Source organism: Atractosteus spatula, chromosome 24 (assembly GCF_055471065.1).
Source record: "Atractosteus spatula isolate fAtrSpa1 chromosome 24, fAtrSpa1.hap1, whole genome shotgun sequence".
Taxonomy (NCBI): domain Eukaryota; kingdom Metazoa; phylum Chordata; class Actinopteri; order Semionotiformes; family Lepisosteidae; genus Atractosteus; species Atractosteus spatula.
In genome coordinates, this window is record NC_142729.1 from 10,024,317 (window position 1) to 10,040,997 (window position 16,681).

The 16,681-nt window shown below is 38.6% G+C and overlaps 1 protein-coding gene across 3 annotated transcripts in view; it reads right to left on the reverse strand.

Moving 5' to 3' along the window:
- The window catches only part of LOC148815872 (protein NLRC3-like), a 174,644-nt gene that overhangs the window by 147,157 nt on the left and 10,806 nt on the right, over positions 1 to 16,681 (reverse strand). For 2 of the 3 annotated variants that reach the window (XM_088904672.1, XM_088904674.1), the window contains exons 2-6: positions 13,161 to 13,209; positions 10,137 to 10,227; positions 8,219 to 8,473; positions 6,089 to 6,139; positions 3,548 to 5,297 (exon numbers count right to left, since the gene is read on the reverse strand). In XM_088904672.1, coding sequence (XP_088760798.1) covers positions 3,548 to 5,297; positions 6,089 to 6,139; positions 8,219 to 8,378 — 1,961 coding nt within the window. In that variant the 5' untranslated portion in view covers positions 8,379 to 8,473; positions 10,137 to 10,227; positions 13,161 to 13,209. The remainder of the gene's footprint in view (positions 1 to 3,547; positions 5,298 to 6,088; positions 6,140 to 8,218; positions 8,474 to 10,136; positions 10,228 to 13,160; positions 13,210 to 16,681) is intronic. The other variant, XM_088904673.1, reaches the window with a different exon arrangement.

Genomic DNA, 16,681 nt, shown 5'->3' on the forward strand with positions numbered 1-16,681 from the left:
CGAGTTGAAACATTTAGATGTTTTTTGAATTGCCTATTTAAAAAGGAAACAATGAAAAACTGATTACTTCTTCGGTTTAAAGAAATACTGACACTGACAGCTACAAAGTATTATGACATGACAGTTAAAGCTATTTTTTTAGAAAATGCAATTGTTAACATTTGCTTTTTAGGCTGAAATGACAACTCTTGCGGTTATAGTATGATACTGGAGATTATTTAAATTTACTTTTCACATAGACACAAAGAAAATACTGGTATTCAAATGCAAAATATCCGTCAAAGGCCAGACAGACAGAAAATTACAAACATTGTTATACTCTCAATCAGTAATTCAGCACCTGAACTGCCCAGAATGTTGCTACCACTCAAGATTGTCATACATAGTCATATAATTACCCAAAATTAAGGCACTATGTCTTGGGGATGAAAGCAGCTAGAAAGCTACTTTCAATGGCACAAACACAGCACTAATCAATAAGACCTGTTCCTTGCAGCATTTTAGGGGAGCTGAGTGACATCACACCCATGGAAAAGGTGCTATATCTTGAAAACGAAAACATCACAAACACTACATTCAGTGGCACAAAACAGCACTAACAGAGCATTAACAAACGTGGTGGGTTTCATCGTTTGTTTCATTTGGGGGGGTGGGGATGGGGGGGCAACTTTCACAGAGCTGTATCATTCACATCATCAGTACAACTAGTGACACAATAGAGTAAAACTTGGCAGCCATCTGCAAAAGGCTTAAGAGATTGTGAATGTAATGTGAATATTTAACAGACTGATATATAAAACAAATAAAAATAATATTTAATGTGTACTCTGTTGACATTATTAGAGAATGAGTTAAAGATTTTCATTATAAAAATATATTAGACACAATGGCTTAAAATAACATTGTATTTGACTGACTAACATTTCTATGACTTACAGCAGTGGACTGCACCTTTCTCATGCTTCCTCTCCTGCTCTTCCACATTTTTCCCGCAGGAAAAGCAAATTACCTACAGTATGAATGGAAGCAAACTGATACATCTTAAGAGTTTCAAAACGGACTGAACTGCAGTAGGGACACTCCACTCAAAGCACTTACAGATAATGGAGACTATCCTCCACCAGGACCAGTGTGTAGCAACCACTTGATAATGCAAAGGTAGCCAAAGTGACAGTATTCAGCTCCCCTAAAATGCTCGCCACACATCAGCTATCAGTGGGAAGGAGAACATAGTGATGAAGCCAGTTCATACATGAATTCCAGGTGCTATTGCAGTTACAGTACTTAACCAAATACAATTTAATCTTGCTGTATGAAACCTGAAAGTACAGACTTTTGTCAATTTACTAAAGCTATCTGGTTGAGTAGTCTCACTTTGCGAAATAGACTCCTGGTGCTAATTGAACACCTGCTGGGAACACCCTTCCTCAAATCGCATGTGAGTATGGAATAGGTTAATAACTTCTGTATTGAAAGATTTAAAATTTGTTGGTTAAATATTGTTTAAGTTTAAGCATGTTCATGTTGCTACACTGAAAAGAACTGCTATTTAGTTTAAACTGTGCACACATATTACAGCATGACCTGTCTCACTGAAATTCTCATGATATCAAATCCTCTTTTTTCATGTTTTGCCTGTTGCAACACTCCTCCACTTTCCCACATTTCTCACTCTGAAGGGGTTCCAGCGTCCTCATAATCAAAGTGGAGAAGAAGGGGAACAAGAGAGATTGTAGCACAACATTAAAACAGTTTGTAATTTTTGTCTTATTAATTCATCTCTCTTAATTTAGATATCACTTATTTAAAAATATATTATGTGTAGTGGCTTTAATAATTAATATTAAAAACAAATAAGCATTTAAAAGCCTCAATTGTGATTTCTGTTTAAGGGCATCTTTAAATTCTGTGACTCTCTCTCTGAACATATGGTATAACTAGTTTTCACTCACATTATTCACATTTTGCTAACTAACTTACATTATTCATTTATTAGTCTACTATTTTAATGTTTAACTGTGATATATAAAAATAATAAGTCAATATAGTACACCTTAATGCATTTTACTATCGAAGAAAGAGTCTATTCATTAAAAGCACTGATGTATTGGGCATGACCTGATCCCTGGAGCTTCTGGTTCTCAGGTGAAGATTCTACCACTCAACCAAAACATCACTCAGTTCACAAGCCTTTCAATTCCATTACAACAATAACCACAGCAAAATGTATTTAAAACAAGCACATCAAAATATTTCCAAAATAACCACAAGTCACCGAGTTAAACAATTCCATGCCGATGCACATGAAGAACGTAGAATACGGTACCACTACCATCTATATAAATAATTAAAATTAAAATTAAAAATTAAAATAATAAATTAATATTTTCAAAAACATTAAGAAACTTGTTATTTTCAGCTACCAAAATGTCCCTTTTATTACATGAATCCATATTAATATTCTACATTAGGTGCATTTAACAACAGATTGAATAAAGGTAATGTTTTCCCTAATGTCTAACACATTCTAAGTGCTATCTACTGTATATTCTTTGTCCAGTGACGTTTCTGTGGGCAGTGTACCGCAGTGTGGTATAGTGGCTGCTTCTGTACAGTCCTTGCCTGCTTCAGCCTGTAGCAAGTCTGACTTGCAATTCCCACAGACATAAATTGGTCAGACATAAGAAGTTTTTGGAAGGAATGCAATTCTTACCTTCACCTGTCATTCATTCTTAAAGTATTTTACTGGATGATTTAAGCCTTCAACATTCCAGCTCACAAAGTTGACTGTATTAATTTGATTAATTGCAATTCAGTATAAGGTATAATATAAAATACACTAGCCAATGAAGGAGAGTGATATAATGTAATGAACAATATCCACATAACTAAAAAACTAGACAATAAAATAAACTGAAAAAATCAGCACCGATTCCCTCACTTCATACAGGTGAAAGCACATGATGACAGGGCGAGGCCCTGGACTGTGCACATGAGAGCAGGGGGCTCAAGTAGATCTTTCCCCAGAAGCTCCAAAAAAAAGAGAAAGAACTCAGAGAAGGAATAGTAACATGAGACCCCTTGATTGACTCAGACAAGTCCACAATCCGTAGCCTCTGTCTTCTATTACAGTTCTGTAGCTCTGTCACCTTGGTCTTGACAGCTGTTGAATCTGAGCTGCTTCAGCGCTGAGACACTGACCAACACGTCTCTGACTGTGTGCTCCAGGCTGCAAGCCAATTGAGTTGAGTCAGGCTTGTGGTGAGCTGCTGGGCCGACACCTGCAGCTGGATTGTCTGAAGTTCGAATTGTGAGCTTTTCACATGGTAAACTGCCAGTAGCTTTATATTTTCACATTATACTGTAGAATCAATTATAACTAATTTAAAAAAAGTTAAAGTAGTTCATTATAGGATTTAATGTTGAAAAATAAAAAAGTGTGCTAGAGCACGAGATTAATATATCTGTTTACTGAGTACCAGCCAGCAGACCTCACAGGGACAGTTTGGCCCTTGTACTGTATGTGAAGGAAATCCGAGGTACTTACCTTAGGGTTTTTGTTTTCTTTGCCACAGGTAGCAATCTCTGTACACACTCCTCTGATGTAGCATATTCTCTCATGTCAAAGACATCAATCTCTTTCTCAGATAGCAGTGAGAAATAGGCGAGTGCTGAACACTGGGAAGGTGAGAGAATTTGTCCTGAATGTTTTACTTTATCCAGAGTCAAATTGAACTTGTCCATTAAAGACTTGTCCTTCAGTTCACTCAGGCAGTGGAAAAGGTTCATGCATCTTTCAGGAGAGGAAGTTCCTCCAATGAGTTTTTTTATGTGTTCTGCTGTTTTCAGTATGTCACTGGAGTGATCTTGTGTGTGTGACAGGAATCCCTTCAAAAGCTCCTGGTTGTTCTTCATTAACATCCCCAAAAAGAATCGGACAAACAGGTCAAGGTGACCAGTCCTGCTCTGGATGGCTCTTCCAAGTGCAACTTCATTCAAGTGGAACAGTGTGGAAGCTGGTGGGTTTCCTTTCTCCAGTGGGTTAATATTGCTGTTTTGATGGGAACCTAAAACATACAGAGCTGCAAAATACTCCTGAACAGTCAGATGTAAAAAGCAATACACCTTTTCCTGAAACAAGACTGAATCTTGTTTAAACATTTCCTTCCACACCCCTGAGTTAAGGGAAGAGTTGTTGACATCAATGCCAGATTTTTTCAGATCTTCTTCATAGAACACTATGATGTTTTTCTCCAGACTTTCAAATGCCAGCTTTCCCAGCTTCAGAATTACTTCTTGATTTGTTTTGAGGACAGTTTCTTTCTTTTCCTTTTGTTCCTTTGCGGTCAGTAAGAAAATTAGAAAGTATGTATAGAAATCTGTCAGTGTTGTTGGATTGGCCCCTCTGCTCTCTTCCAATGTGTGCTCCAGAACAGTAACTACAATCCAGCAGAAAACAGGAACATAGCACAACATGTAAAGACTCCTCAGTGTTTTTATATGTGAAATAATTCTGTCTGCTAGAGCTCTGTCCTTACACTTCTTTCTGATGTACTCTTCCTTCTGCTGGTCTTCAAACCCCTGGACCTCTGTCACCCTGCAGATGAGCTCCGGAGGGATCAGACCTGCTGCAGCTGGTCTGGAAGTGATCCAGATGGAAGAATTAACAGGAAAGTTCCTCTTGATGAGGTTTGTTAACAACACGTCCACTGAAGCTTGCTTTTTCACATCAGACCACCTCTGATTTGTTTTAAAGTTCAAAGGATATTTGCTTTCATCCAGACCATCCAAGATGAACTGGACTTTGTGGCCATCTAAAACATTATCAGAGGATTTTATCTCTGGACAGAAACACAGAACCAATTCCCGTAAACTCATTTCTGATTTGATCAAGTTTAATTCACGGAATGGAAGAAAAAATATAAAATCGAAGTCCTGGTTGTTTTTTCCAGTAGCCCAGTCGAGAATGAATTTCTGCACAGAGAATGTTTTCCCGATGCCAGCGACTCCTTTCATCATTACAGTCCTGATGGGTCTGGTCTGTCCTGGCAGTGGTTTGAAAATATCGCTGCAGTTGATGGAGCGAATCTCTGATTTTTTGGTTTTGGAGACGGTCTCTACCTGCCTGACCTCATGTTCATGATTCACCTCAACACAGCTGCCCTCACTTATCCACATGTGTGTAAAGACATCATCAAGGAGGGTCTGCTCTCCTGGCTTAGCAATTCCCTCAGACACAACCTCAAACTTCCTCTTTAAAGCTTCCTTGTGTTTGTCTTTCAGTGTCTGCAGATACCCTAAAATGGAACATGATATTAAAGGGACAGTCAGAGATGGCAGGAGAACTCCTGCCAGTGTAATATGTCTGTAGAATTAATGTCCAAGAAGGACACACAACACACCTGTTGTAAGCAGGTTGATAGATATAAATAAGTAAAACAAACACAAAACAGCCATAGGTTAAAAAATATTGTATTTAAAGTGAAAAGAAATAAATACTCAAAAGCAAACAAAAGCCTAAGCTCCTCTTAGAGCTACTTACTAGATCTCTTCCAAAGTCCCTCACTATCAACATCTAAGCTGCTTACCGGCTCTAAAATAAAAGCCTACACACAGTTCACACTAATTTATAAAGGCCTCTGCCCCTTGGGTTTTTATAAGTCTATAGTTTGGTTTGCTGTGTTTTTTGCTAAACAGAATTTGTTATTCCCTTCTCTGGATCCATTTTCTTGCTGGTTTAAGTCATGTAGAGTCTTGTGGTTGGAGAATGAGTGAGACTGGCTTTCTTTCTGATTTCCTTCTGTACATTCTTTAAATTTTATATTTAACAGAAACCCATTATTTGACTTAATAAACCAAGTGACCAGCCCTGGGCTCTATCTTACACCACTGTCCAGCATTTTACTGAGCTGAGGTTCTTGTCAGTGACTTATCCAGCAGATCGTCAACCTCCATTCTGAAGGTGTTCAGAGCCCATTCCCAGGTGATCACAGGAGCTCTACTCTGTAGTTTAGTAAAATAACACTGGATTAAACAGCACTTGGAAGAAAGAAAAATTCACACTGAAAATGTTAAATATTGGACCAACCTGTATCATGTGTTTGAGAACCTGGAGCCTGTTGGCATTCTGGCGACGAAGCTGTAACAATACACAGAGAGTTTTCTCTCCCTGTTCTGTTAAAGTAATTGTGACTGGTTGTTCACTCTTGACTATGACTGCTTTTGATCAAACCCATTCATATTCATGTTATCTAGAGCTCACTTACTCTTACATCACACTATGTGTTTCTCTTAATTGAATAGGTCTAATCATTGTGATATGTGAGTATATAAATTATATAGTTCAGGTGGGTAGCTGCGTCAGAATACGTAGGCTGCAAAGGAACAAGTAATAGGTTTATTCCATGCTGAAAAAAAGAAGAAAGAGAACACAACGTTTCGGCCGTGGAGCCTTCTTCAGGTGTGAGAGAGACAGGGCAGTAGGCAAAGGTAAAGTAGCGGGAGAACAAAGGTTGGGAGGAAGGAGGAGTGAGAGGCGGGAGCAGGGGACAGAAAGAGAGGCCAATCAAGAGGTGTGAAGTCAGAATGGGTGCAGAGAGGTGTGAAATGAAACTTCCAATGAATGGAGAAAATTTAAAAGAACAGTAATCTGTCGTTAAGGGAAGGGAGAATGTGTGATCCTAACTGCGGAATAATTTTGGTTTCGGTGGTTTTTCTGATGTATGAGTTCGGAAAACCATCTTTGAGAACACAGACGGAGAGATTAGAGTAGTCGTGGCCGTCAGAGGTGAAATGAGAAACAATGGGCTTGTAATTTATACTATATATATAAATTATATAGTTGTGCCACCTTGTATAAGGTCTATGTATAATGATAGTAAGTTGTTTTAAAATACAAGTAAATAAAAAGTAAATATCAACACAAGAATAGTTGTTAGTCATTGTAGTATATTCAGTAAAATCCACAATTAATCACTATATACACTACATACTGTGCTATATACAAGTAACATATAAATAAGTATATGTTATAAGTATAATAAGATATAAATAAGTAAAACAAACACAAACAGCCATAAGGTAAAAAACATTGTTGTTACGATCCCTGCCTCCCGGCAACGGAGGAGGCAGAAGTAGGCGTAGCCCCTATCCATCAGTCTACCTATCAGTTTTCCTATTCACCACCACACCCCCGTCTCATCCTACTTAAACACCTCTCCTTCCCTACCTCGTTGTTCAGTATTGGTTTTTCCTTTCGAGCTTCCTGGTTGCGCTACTCCTACTTCTACCCTGTGTTCGTCTTGGCTTTCGGTTTTCGGTTTTTCCCTTTGGACTTCGGCTTTTCGGATCTCGGCTTGGCTTGGTTACTTACGCTCTGTTTCGGATCACTGGCTACCCTTGGATTATCGGATTGCTCTGCTGTCTACGACTTCGGATCACGCTTCGGCTTCGGTACTCATTCCCTTTCGGATATCTGGCTTCCCATGGACTCTTGGCTCGTTCCTACGATTACGGCTTGCTTTTGGATTACGGCTTGGTTTTGTTTGCTCCTGCAAGTGGGTTCACTCACTGGTTCGGTCCCTCTTACCGAATCCATAACAATTGTATTTAAAGTGAAAAGAAAGAAATAATCAAAAGCAAACAAAAGCCTAAGATCCTCTTAGAGCTACTTAATAGACTTCTTCCCAAGTCCCTCACTATCAACAGCTAAGCTGCTTACCGGCTCTAAAATAGAAGCCTCCACACAGTTCACACTAATTTATAAAGGCCTCTGCCCCTTGGGTTTTTATAAGTCCATAGTTTGGTTTGCTGTGTTTTTTGCTAAACAGAATTTGTTATTCCCTTCTCTTTATCCGTTTTCTTGCTGGTTTAAGTCATGTAGAGTCTTGCAGTTAGAGAATGAGTGAGACTCATTGTCTATAGTTGTTCCACCTTGTATAAGGTCTATGTATAATGACAGTAAGTTCTTTTTAAATACAAGTAAAAAGTAAATATTAACACAAGAATAGTTGTTAGTGATTGTAGTATATTCAGTAAAATCCACAGGTAATCACTATATACACTACATACTATATACAAGTAAGCAAGGAAGTGAAGTTTGTCATTTTTGCTATGTGCTAATGAATTTTTATATGATGACAGATGACATTGTGAGAAGCAAGGATAGAATTAAAAAACAAGAGAAAAGAGTGAGTATGAATGAGAATGGTGCTCTTACCCAAGTCTTTGACAAGAGGTCTGTAGTTCTTTTGCAGAATTGAGTAGAACTTGTTTTTCACTGTTGTTCCCCCAGAATCCAGGACTTTATACAGCTCTCTCATTTTGTCCTGATGGGTTGTAGCAGCATGGACCCTGTTGTAGCTCTCCTGATGGATCATCTTTTCTGAGAGCAGTTCATCCGCTATGGGGTCAACTGGGTTCACCCTCTGAATGAGAGTGGCCCTGTGATTATCCACAAACTCAACACCTGGGGCTGAACAGCAGGGAGAAAGAGTAAGAGACAGAGACAGGAAAGTGAACATGGGTGAGGAGAAGTGTAGAGTTAAAGAAGAATGTGAAAGCAGAAAAAACGTTTGTTGTTCTTTGGATAGTGCAACATGATTCTTTAACAGTCGCACATACAGTCATGTGAAAAAGAAAGTACACCCTCTTTCAATTCTATGGTTTCATGTATCAGGACATAAAAAATTATCTGGTCCTTGCCAGATCCTAAAATTAGGTAAATCTAACAGGTAACAAACAACACATAACAGATTCCACTATGTCATTTTTTATTTAACAAAAAATAAGCCAACATGCAGAAGCCATGTGCGAAAACTAAGTAGCTTGTAGAACCACCTTTAACTGCAATAACTTGAAGTAATTGTTTTCAGTATGAGTTTATCAGTCTCTCACATAATTTTGGAGGAATTTTGTCCCACTCTTCTTTACAACATTGCTTCCGTTCATTGATGTTTGAGGGCATTCGTTTATGCACAGCTCTCTTAAGGTCCTGCTACAGCATCTCAATGGGGTTGAGGTCTGGACTTTGACTTGGCCATTCAAATACCTTGATTATTAACCATTAACGACTAACACCTGCAGCACTGAAAGCGCTATGAGCACCATCCCCCAGGCCAGGCTGACCATCACGGCTGACCAGGTGAAGAAGGAGCTGAAGAGGCTGCACCATGGTAAGGCCACAGGACCAGATAACATCTGTCCCAGAGTTCTGAGGGTCTGTGCTGATCAGCTGAGTGGAGTGCTCCAGCAACTGTTCAACCTGAGCCTGCGCTTGGAGAGAGTCCTGGTGCTCTGGAAGACATCATGCCTGGTCCCGGTACCAAAGAAAGGGCACCCCTCTGTCCTCAACGACTACAGCAAAGGGCAGCATGTAGACCTGGACCTGGACAGGGCTGGCAACACTGTAAGGATCATGTTTTTCAACTTCTCCAGTGCCTTCAATACCATCCAGCCCTTACTTCTAAGGAGGAAACTCGAGGAGATGCAAGTCGATGCATCTTCGATGTGATGTGAGACTTCAGAACTGTGTGTCTGAACAGGTAGTGAGTAACACAGGGGCACCTCAAGGGACAGTTCTTTCTCCATTCCTCTTCACCCTCTATACTTCGGACTTTAAGTACAACTCAAAGCCATGCCACCTGCAGAAGTTCTCAGATGACTCTGCAATTGTGGAATGTATCAGGGGTGAGCAGGAGGAGGAGTACAGAGGACTGGTCAGCAGCTTTGTGGAGTGCTGTGGGGTGAACCACTTGGAACTGAATGTAACAAAGACAAAGGAACTGGTGGTAGATTTCAGGAGGAAAAAGGTCAAACCTACTCCTGTCTACATCCACGGAGTGGCGTGGAGATGGTGGACTTGCTGGTTTAAGTACCTGGGAGTGCACATCGACGATAGACTGGAATGGTCTAAGAACATCGAGGCCATCTATAAGAAGGGACAGAGCCGACTTAACTTCTTGAGGAGGCTCAGGTCCTTCAATGTGTGTAGTAAGATGCTACATATGTTCTATCAGTCGGTGGTAGTGAGCGCCATTTTCTATGCAGTGGTATGCTGGGGCACTGGGATTAGAGCAGTGGATTCTAAAAGGCTGAACAAGCTCATCAGGAGAGCAAGCTCTGTCATTGGGTCTGACCTGGACTCCTTGGAGGTAGTGGCTGAGAGGAGAATGGTGTCCAAACTAGAGGCCATCATAGACAACGTCTCCCATCCCCTCTGTGACATGCCTGTGGAAATGAAGAGCATGTTCAGCAATGGACTGATTCATCCACGGTGCGACAGGGAGCGCTACAGGAGGTCATTCTTGCCTTCTGCCATAAGACTGTACAACGCATCCACCTTGCGTCTGGGCAGAGGCAACATTGACAGTGACCTGTTTCTGGACTGAACGCATCTACACATCTACTGCTACATCTGTTCTCTTTCTTTTCTTTTCCCGTTTACAACTGTTTTTGTGCAATATATGCCAGGGACCCGTGCAATACATTTATATTTATATCTATATCTATATTTACATCTATATTTATATTCATATGTGTGATAAGATTTTTCAGCGTGCTGTTCTATTCTAGTTTGTTCTTTTTGTGTCCTGGACTGTGAGTAACTCTTTTAGTGCTATTATTAGTATTGTACTATTATTATTGTATCATTCGTTACACTGTGGCTGTGTTGTCTGTGTAAAGCTGCTGTTGCACTGCAATTTCCCTCATGGGATCAATAAAGTATCTATCTATCTATTTTCTTTTTCAGCCATTCAGTTGTAGATTTGCTGGTGTGCTTGGGATCATTGTTCCGTTGCATTGGCTCAATTTCGGCCAAGCTTTAGCTGTCGGAACTATTGTCTCTAGATTAATTTGGCATAAAGAGGTGCTCATGGTCGACTCGATGACTGCAAAGTGCCAAGGTCCTGTGCTGCAAAACAAGCCCAAATCATCACCCCTCCACCACCGTACTTGACAGTTCGTATGAGGTGCTGGTGGTGAGACGCTGTGTTTGGTTTTCGCCAAACATGGCACTGTGCATAATGACCAAACATCCTCACTTTGATCTCGTCTGTCCAAAGTACATTGTTCCAGAAATCTTGTGGTTTGTTCAGATGCAACTTTGCAAATCTAAGCCATGGTGCAATGTTCTTTTTGGAGAGAAGGAGCTTTCTCCTGGCTAAACTTCCATGAAAGCCATACTTGTTCAGTCTTTTTCTGATCGTACTGTCATTAAGTTTAACATTTAACATGTTAACCAAGGGCTGTAGATCCCTAGATGTAACTCTTGGGTTCTTTGTGATTTCTCTGAGCATTATACAGTCTGATCTTGGGGTGAATTTGCTGGGACACCCACTCCTGGGAAGATTGGCAACTGTCTTGAATGTTCTCCATTTGTAAACAATCCTTCTCACTGTAGAATGATGAATTTCAAATTGTTTGGAAATGGCCTTAAAACCCTTCCTAGATTGATGAGCAGCAACAATTGCTTTGGCTGCTAATTACCTTCTTAAGTCCTATGGAAGCAATACGGGTGTACTTATTTTTTCCCACATGGTTTCTGCATTTTGGCTTACTTTTTGTTAAATAAATAATGACATAGTGAAATCTGTTATGAAGTTCTCTGTTATCTGATTCTAGATTTGTCTAATTATAAAAGTTGGTGAGGACCAGACGATATTATATGCGATGTTATTTATACCCTGATATGTAAAACCATTGAATTTTTTTAAAAGAGGGTGTACTTTCTTTTTCATATTACTGTACAAACATCTCTGAAAGAGGACACGATTAATTATTTCACAAGACATTTAAAAAGAAAGAAAAAAACTGCATTTCATTTGCAGCTGCCTGGCCATTATAGCATCCTTGTAACTATCGTGTCCCAACTAGCTCACTTGGTAGACCATGAGACTCATAATCTCAGGGTAGTGAGATTGTGTTTCATGTCGGGTGCAAGGTTCTTTGTTTCATGGAGCAAATATACAAATAATAAATCTAAAGTTGGTGTAACTGTTCTATTTCTAGTTCTATAATTCACATTATAATGATCACAGTAATAATGTAATTATAATTGCAATTATGATAAATATTATGATTTATTTTGATTTGGTTATAGGATTTTATAGGACAAGAATACTTTAGTCAGGCCAGCTATGGAAGACCACCTCAGTGAGATAGTGTCATCCCTCACACAAGTCTAAGTGTGTGTGGCTCCTTATAATGCCCTGGTATAATATTCCACATTTATGCCTATTTCCAGAAACCATTCTTTTCATTCTGTTTCCTATTTTAACAACATTGTTTCACCCCTTATGGATTTTTTTGTGAATGCAATGCACTTGTCCACTTTTTCTTTTCAAATACCTAAGATCCTCAGCATTTACCATCTCATAAACCTACCTCCTCTATTCAAGGTTCAGAACTGTCTTCATCTCTTATTCACCCAGCATCAAGCCTCCAGTCTGTTTCAGTTCTTACAAAACTCCATGCCAGCAGCCCACACACCATTTATACATATGGCTTACTCTTCTGTCCATCCTAGTCCACAGCACCATTCTCAGCCTGCATCCCTTCACTCTCCACTGGTTTGAATGAGAGCTGCCTCCTCCACAGCTGGTTACAACATGGACATCCATCTAGCTGCACCTTAAGACACTAGTCCACTCCTGCAATTAACATTTGCCTTCAATCTGTTCTCTTTCTTGCCCCTCACTAGCATGTCTGGAGTGGCATCTCTCAGTGAGATAGTGTGGTCTCTCACACATATGTTTAAGCATGTGTGGCTCTTTATACTGTCTTGGTATAATATTCCCAATTCATTACCATACAATGAATGTCCTGACTGACCTGTGTTTTTATTTTGTTTTATTGTTAACACCCTGAAACCAGGTACCTGTATATATTCTGCCATAGAAAGCTGGAAAAATGAACCAAGTCCCCTTCTGTAACACAGCCCTAACTAATATCCTCGGGACATTCACTGTACTGGAACTTCACTGACTAGTCAGTGCTGAAGAAAACTAAACTGGCATTAATGCAGAGGGTGAGTAAATACTGTACATTGGAGAATATCCATTAGTTAAATGTCAACAGACTTAACAATGCAGTCTCCTGCTTTACAGAAATGGTCAAAAACAGAAGGTTCTGTTGAGATTAATATAAGTTCAATACTGTACCTGCTTCTGACATCTTTCATGGGTCAATTCTATAGGTCCCAGTTTGAGCCTGAAATCCAAAACAAAGGAAGTTAAAAAATAAACCTTAATTTGCCTCTTTCATCTTTTGATTTGTGTATGTTTCACATGAAGCTCTCCTTATTTTGCCATGACCCTCTACAACATTCATAATAAGACATTCTTCTTCATGCCCTGAAACTCCTTCTCTCTTTTGAAACTCCATGTGATTTCCTTCATGATCTAGAACTCTGTCTTCCCTCCTTCAAAACTAAATGCCATGTGCCCTGCTCCTTGCTACAAAAAGTTCAAAAAGTAATGCAATAAAATATATCCGTCAAGTTCACTGGATAGAACACATCTCTTTGCATGAAAAAGTAGATACTGAGCAGATTTTTCTAAATGTATTTGAATGTTTGTAAAAACACAAGGATAGTGCCTATGACTGACATCATATATTTGACACCATTTCTAAATTGCATCAAATACAGTGACACTCAAACTCTTGTTTAAAGGGGAATGTTATAAACAAATGGAAAAACATTAACACATTATTTACAAATGAGAGCAGGCAATTCAGGTCATTGAACTAAGTATGTTATCTAGCCATTTCATCAAGGAATCCAGGATATCACTTCAACCGCATGACTTGGCAGCTTGTTCCACACCACTACAATCCTTTATGTAAAGAAGTGCCTGCAGTTAACAGTTTTAAATAAACTTCCATGTAGTTTCCACTTGTTCCTTTTTATTCGTGTTTCACTGTCCATTCTGAAGAAATCCACTGGGTTGACTGTTACTGTCATTGAGAATTCTGACCACATGTATCAGGTTTCTTCACAGTCATCTCTGCTCCAATTCTCTAAATAAAGGGATCCAATATATGACTTCAATTCAATTGGACTTCAATTCACTATAGTTATAATATAAAAAACTACATAAATTCATCATCTATAAAGCACAATGTTTGTATGTTCTTTATGCACGCTCTTATTTTTCATCCTACAGACCTGAAATTTTGCACACAAGTACATCTTACCCTAGGTTAGGTTTTTAACATAAAACCTTTCACCTTCAAGGCCAAAAAAGGCTGAAAAGGCCATTTAATTAAAAACCCGGCACGTTCCGTATCAAACTGAGGGGAATCCCTGTCCCCGATTGTTTTTAGATAAACAGGATTTAAAACGCAAGTGCAGCAGTGGACGTGTGACATTCCAAACATGCTGAGCATGTGGTAAATTTATGTTTTATTCGATTTTCGATTATTGTTAGGCTGGGCAAACGGCTTTTTTATTTGTAAAAAAGAAATAAAAAATATGATATAATGATGTGTTCCTGCTTAACTTAGACATTGCACAACTTTAAAAGCTATAAAAATAGGTTTCAATAGTTAATAACCACTTTTTATGCGAATGATTTTTCTTCCTCATGATCAGGTTAGAATCTTTGTGTACGCTGTTAGGTTTTTACTTCTTAATTGCGAATAGAAAAAATCATATTCTGTTCTCTTCCTGGTGTGTAGAACAGATCAGCAGGTCTTTTTTCCCAATCAGAGGCTCTGAAAATAGTGTACTGCCCACTTCTCTCCGTTATGGGCGGGCCGGCACCGACAGAGCTCAGTATTACACAATACTGTTTACAGTGTGGAGTGCGAATGGCACCAATTGCGTCTGCATTCTAACTTAGTGTTTAAACTTAAACAACATAAATCATTTTCTTTGACTTCTAAGTCCCTTAATTATCATAAAGCACAGGTTTCTCATCACTTAGACCACTTTTTGATACTATCGTTGGACAAAGCAGGAACTTTTACTTTCTAATGACAATGCATGTGGAAAGATTACAGATTTTAATCGTCTTTAATTTTGTTTTACATTTTAGAAAAGTTTCATCTATACAAACACCAGAAAACTATTCTCAATTGTATTTCTGAATGTTATGTTACACTTAGTTCATTGTTTTAAATACATCTAATTAAGAAAGTTAGGTGTTAGGATAAACTATTACTAATTAATAATATTAAATTTAGCACTGTAATAAATTGTTGCACTTTTTCCCGCATCTTGTAAAAATATGTTTTCTTTGTTCAAATATACATTAAATCTGATTAAAACTTAACCGAAAATAAGTTAAATACAAAATTAAAGAAAAAATAGGGTAAAATATAATTCAAAATATTTTGCTAACAATTTTAACTGTTTATAAAAATAAAATGTATTAACTAAGGAATAGGATGGCACCGTTGTTAGCATGCTTTTTGTATGTTTGTTTTCATAAATACAACAATAGTACTAGATGTCTCAGTGGCTTTCAAAATTAAATTATGCATGTAAATCGGTGAACTAGAAAGATAACTAAGCTATCCATCCATTTCTAATGGTGGCCAAGTGGTTAGCATTGCTATCTTGCAGCACTGGGCCCTAGGTTCAATTCCTGCTGTCCTGTGTGTGTGGAGTTTGCATGTTCTCTCTGGGTTCTGTGGGTTTCCATATGTGTGATATGATTTCCTCTCGCAGTCCAAAACATACTGGTAGGTTAATTGGTCTATGGGAAAACTGGCCCTGATGTGTGTGTGTTTGTGTCTGTTTGTCTGTCCCGTGAAGGACAGGCACTATGTCCATTGTGTATTCTGCCTTCCGTCCATTGCTTGCTGGGATAGGATCCAAATCCTCTGTACTGGATAAAGAGATTAAAGAATGGATTGAAGTAAAGGCACAATGATACAACCTCACTATGAGATGGCAGCATCTCACTGAGGACAAATTATTTTATAGGGGTGGCTTAAGGAAACAGCCTTTCCACCTCTCTTGCACATCAGTATCCATACCTAGTTAGTTTTTTAAACCAATTGCCTCTAAATGGCTCTGGATCATCATCAGCTATGTTTGCCCATTCCTTCAATTCATGTGCATCCAACACACAGTTCCATGCTAGCAACTACACAAAATCTAAAATACAATCCTCATTTCATCTTCCTCTGCGGTCCATAACATCTCCTGTCATATTGTCGAAAGTATGCCTATCCTCAGTGATATCAGAGTCACCTACCCTGAGTGCATTTAAATCTAACCTCAAAACCTTTCTTTTCAGAAGTCTTATTTAGTGTCTGTATCTGCTTCATTTTCGAATTTCTTTCTTATATGTATTTACTTTGTAATCTGTGGTCCTTATAACTGTTTTTACACCTACTGCATTGCTTTGAGATGCTACCTTTAAAGGTGCTATATAAAATAAAGTTTTTTTTATTATTGTTATAGAGAAACATAATCAGATTTTCCCTGGTTCAGAAAAAAAAAGATCTTAAGTATACTAGTTTGTCTCACACCCTCTTTGCTACATGGATTTTCATACTAATCTGATCAATCTAACTACCTATTTTCTGTACTTACTCTATCCTGCTAGATTTATAAATATTCTGAAAATCTTCTTGAAATGAGTCATTTCTAAATACCTGGTTTCACTGTTAACATCTTGCAGCAACTCTGTGTCAAAATATACACTTAGCTCAAGCTGACAGTTCATCC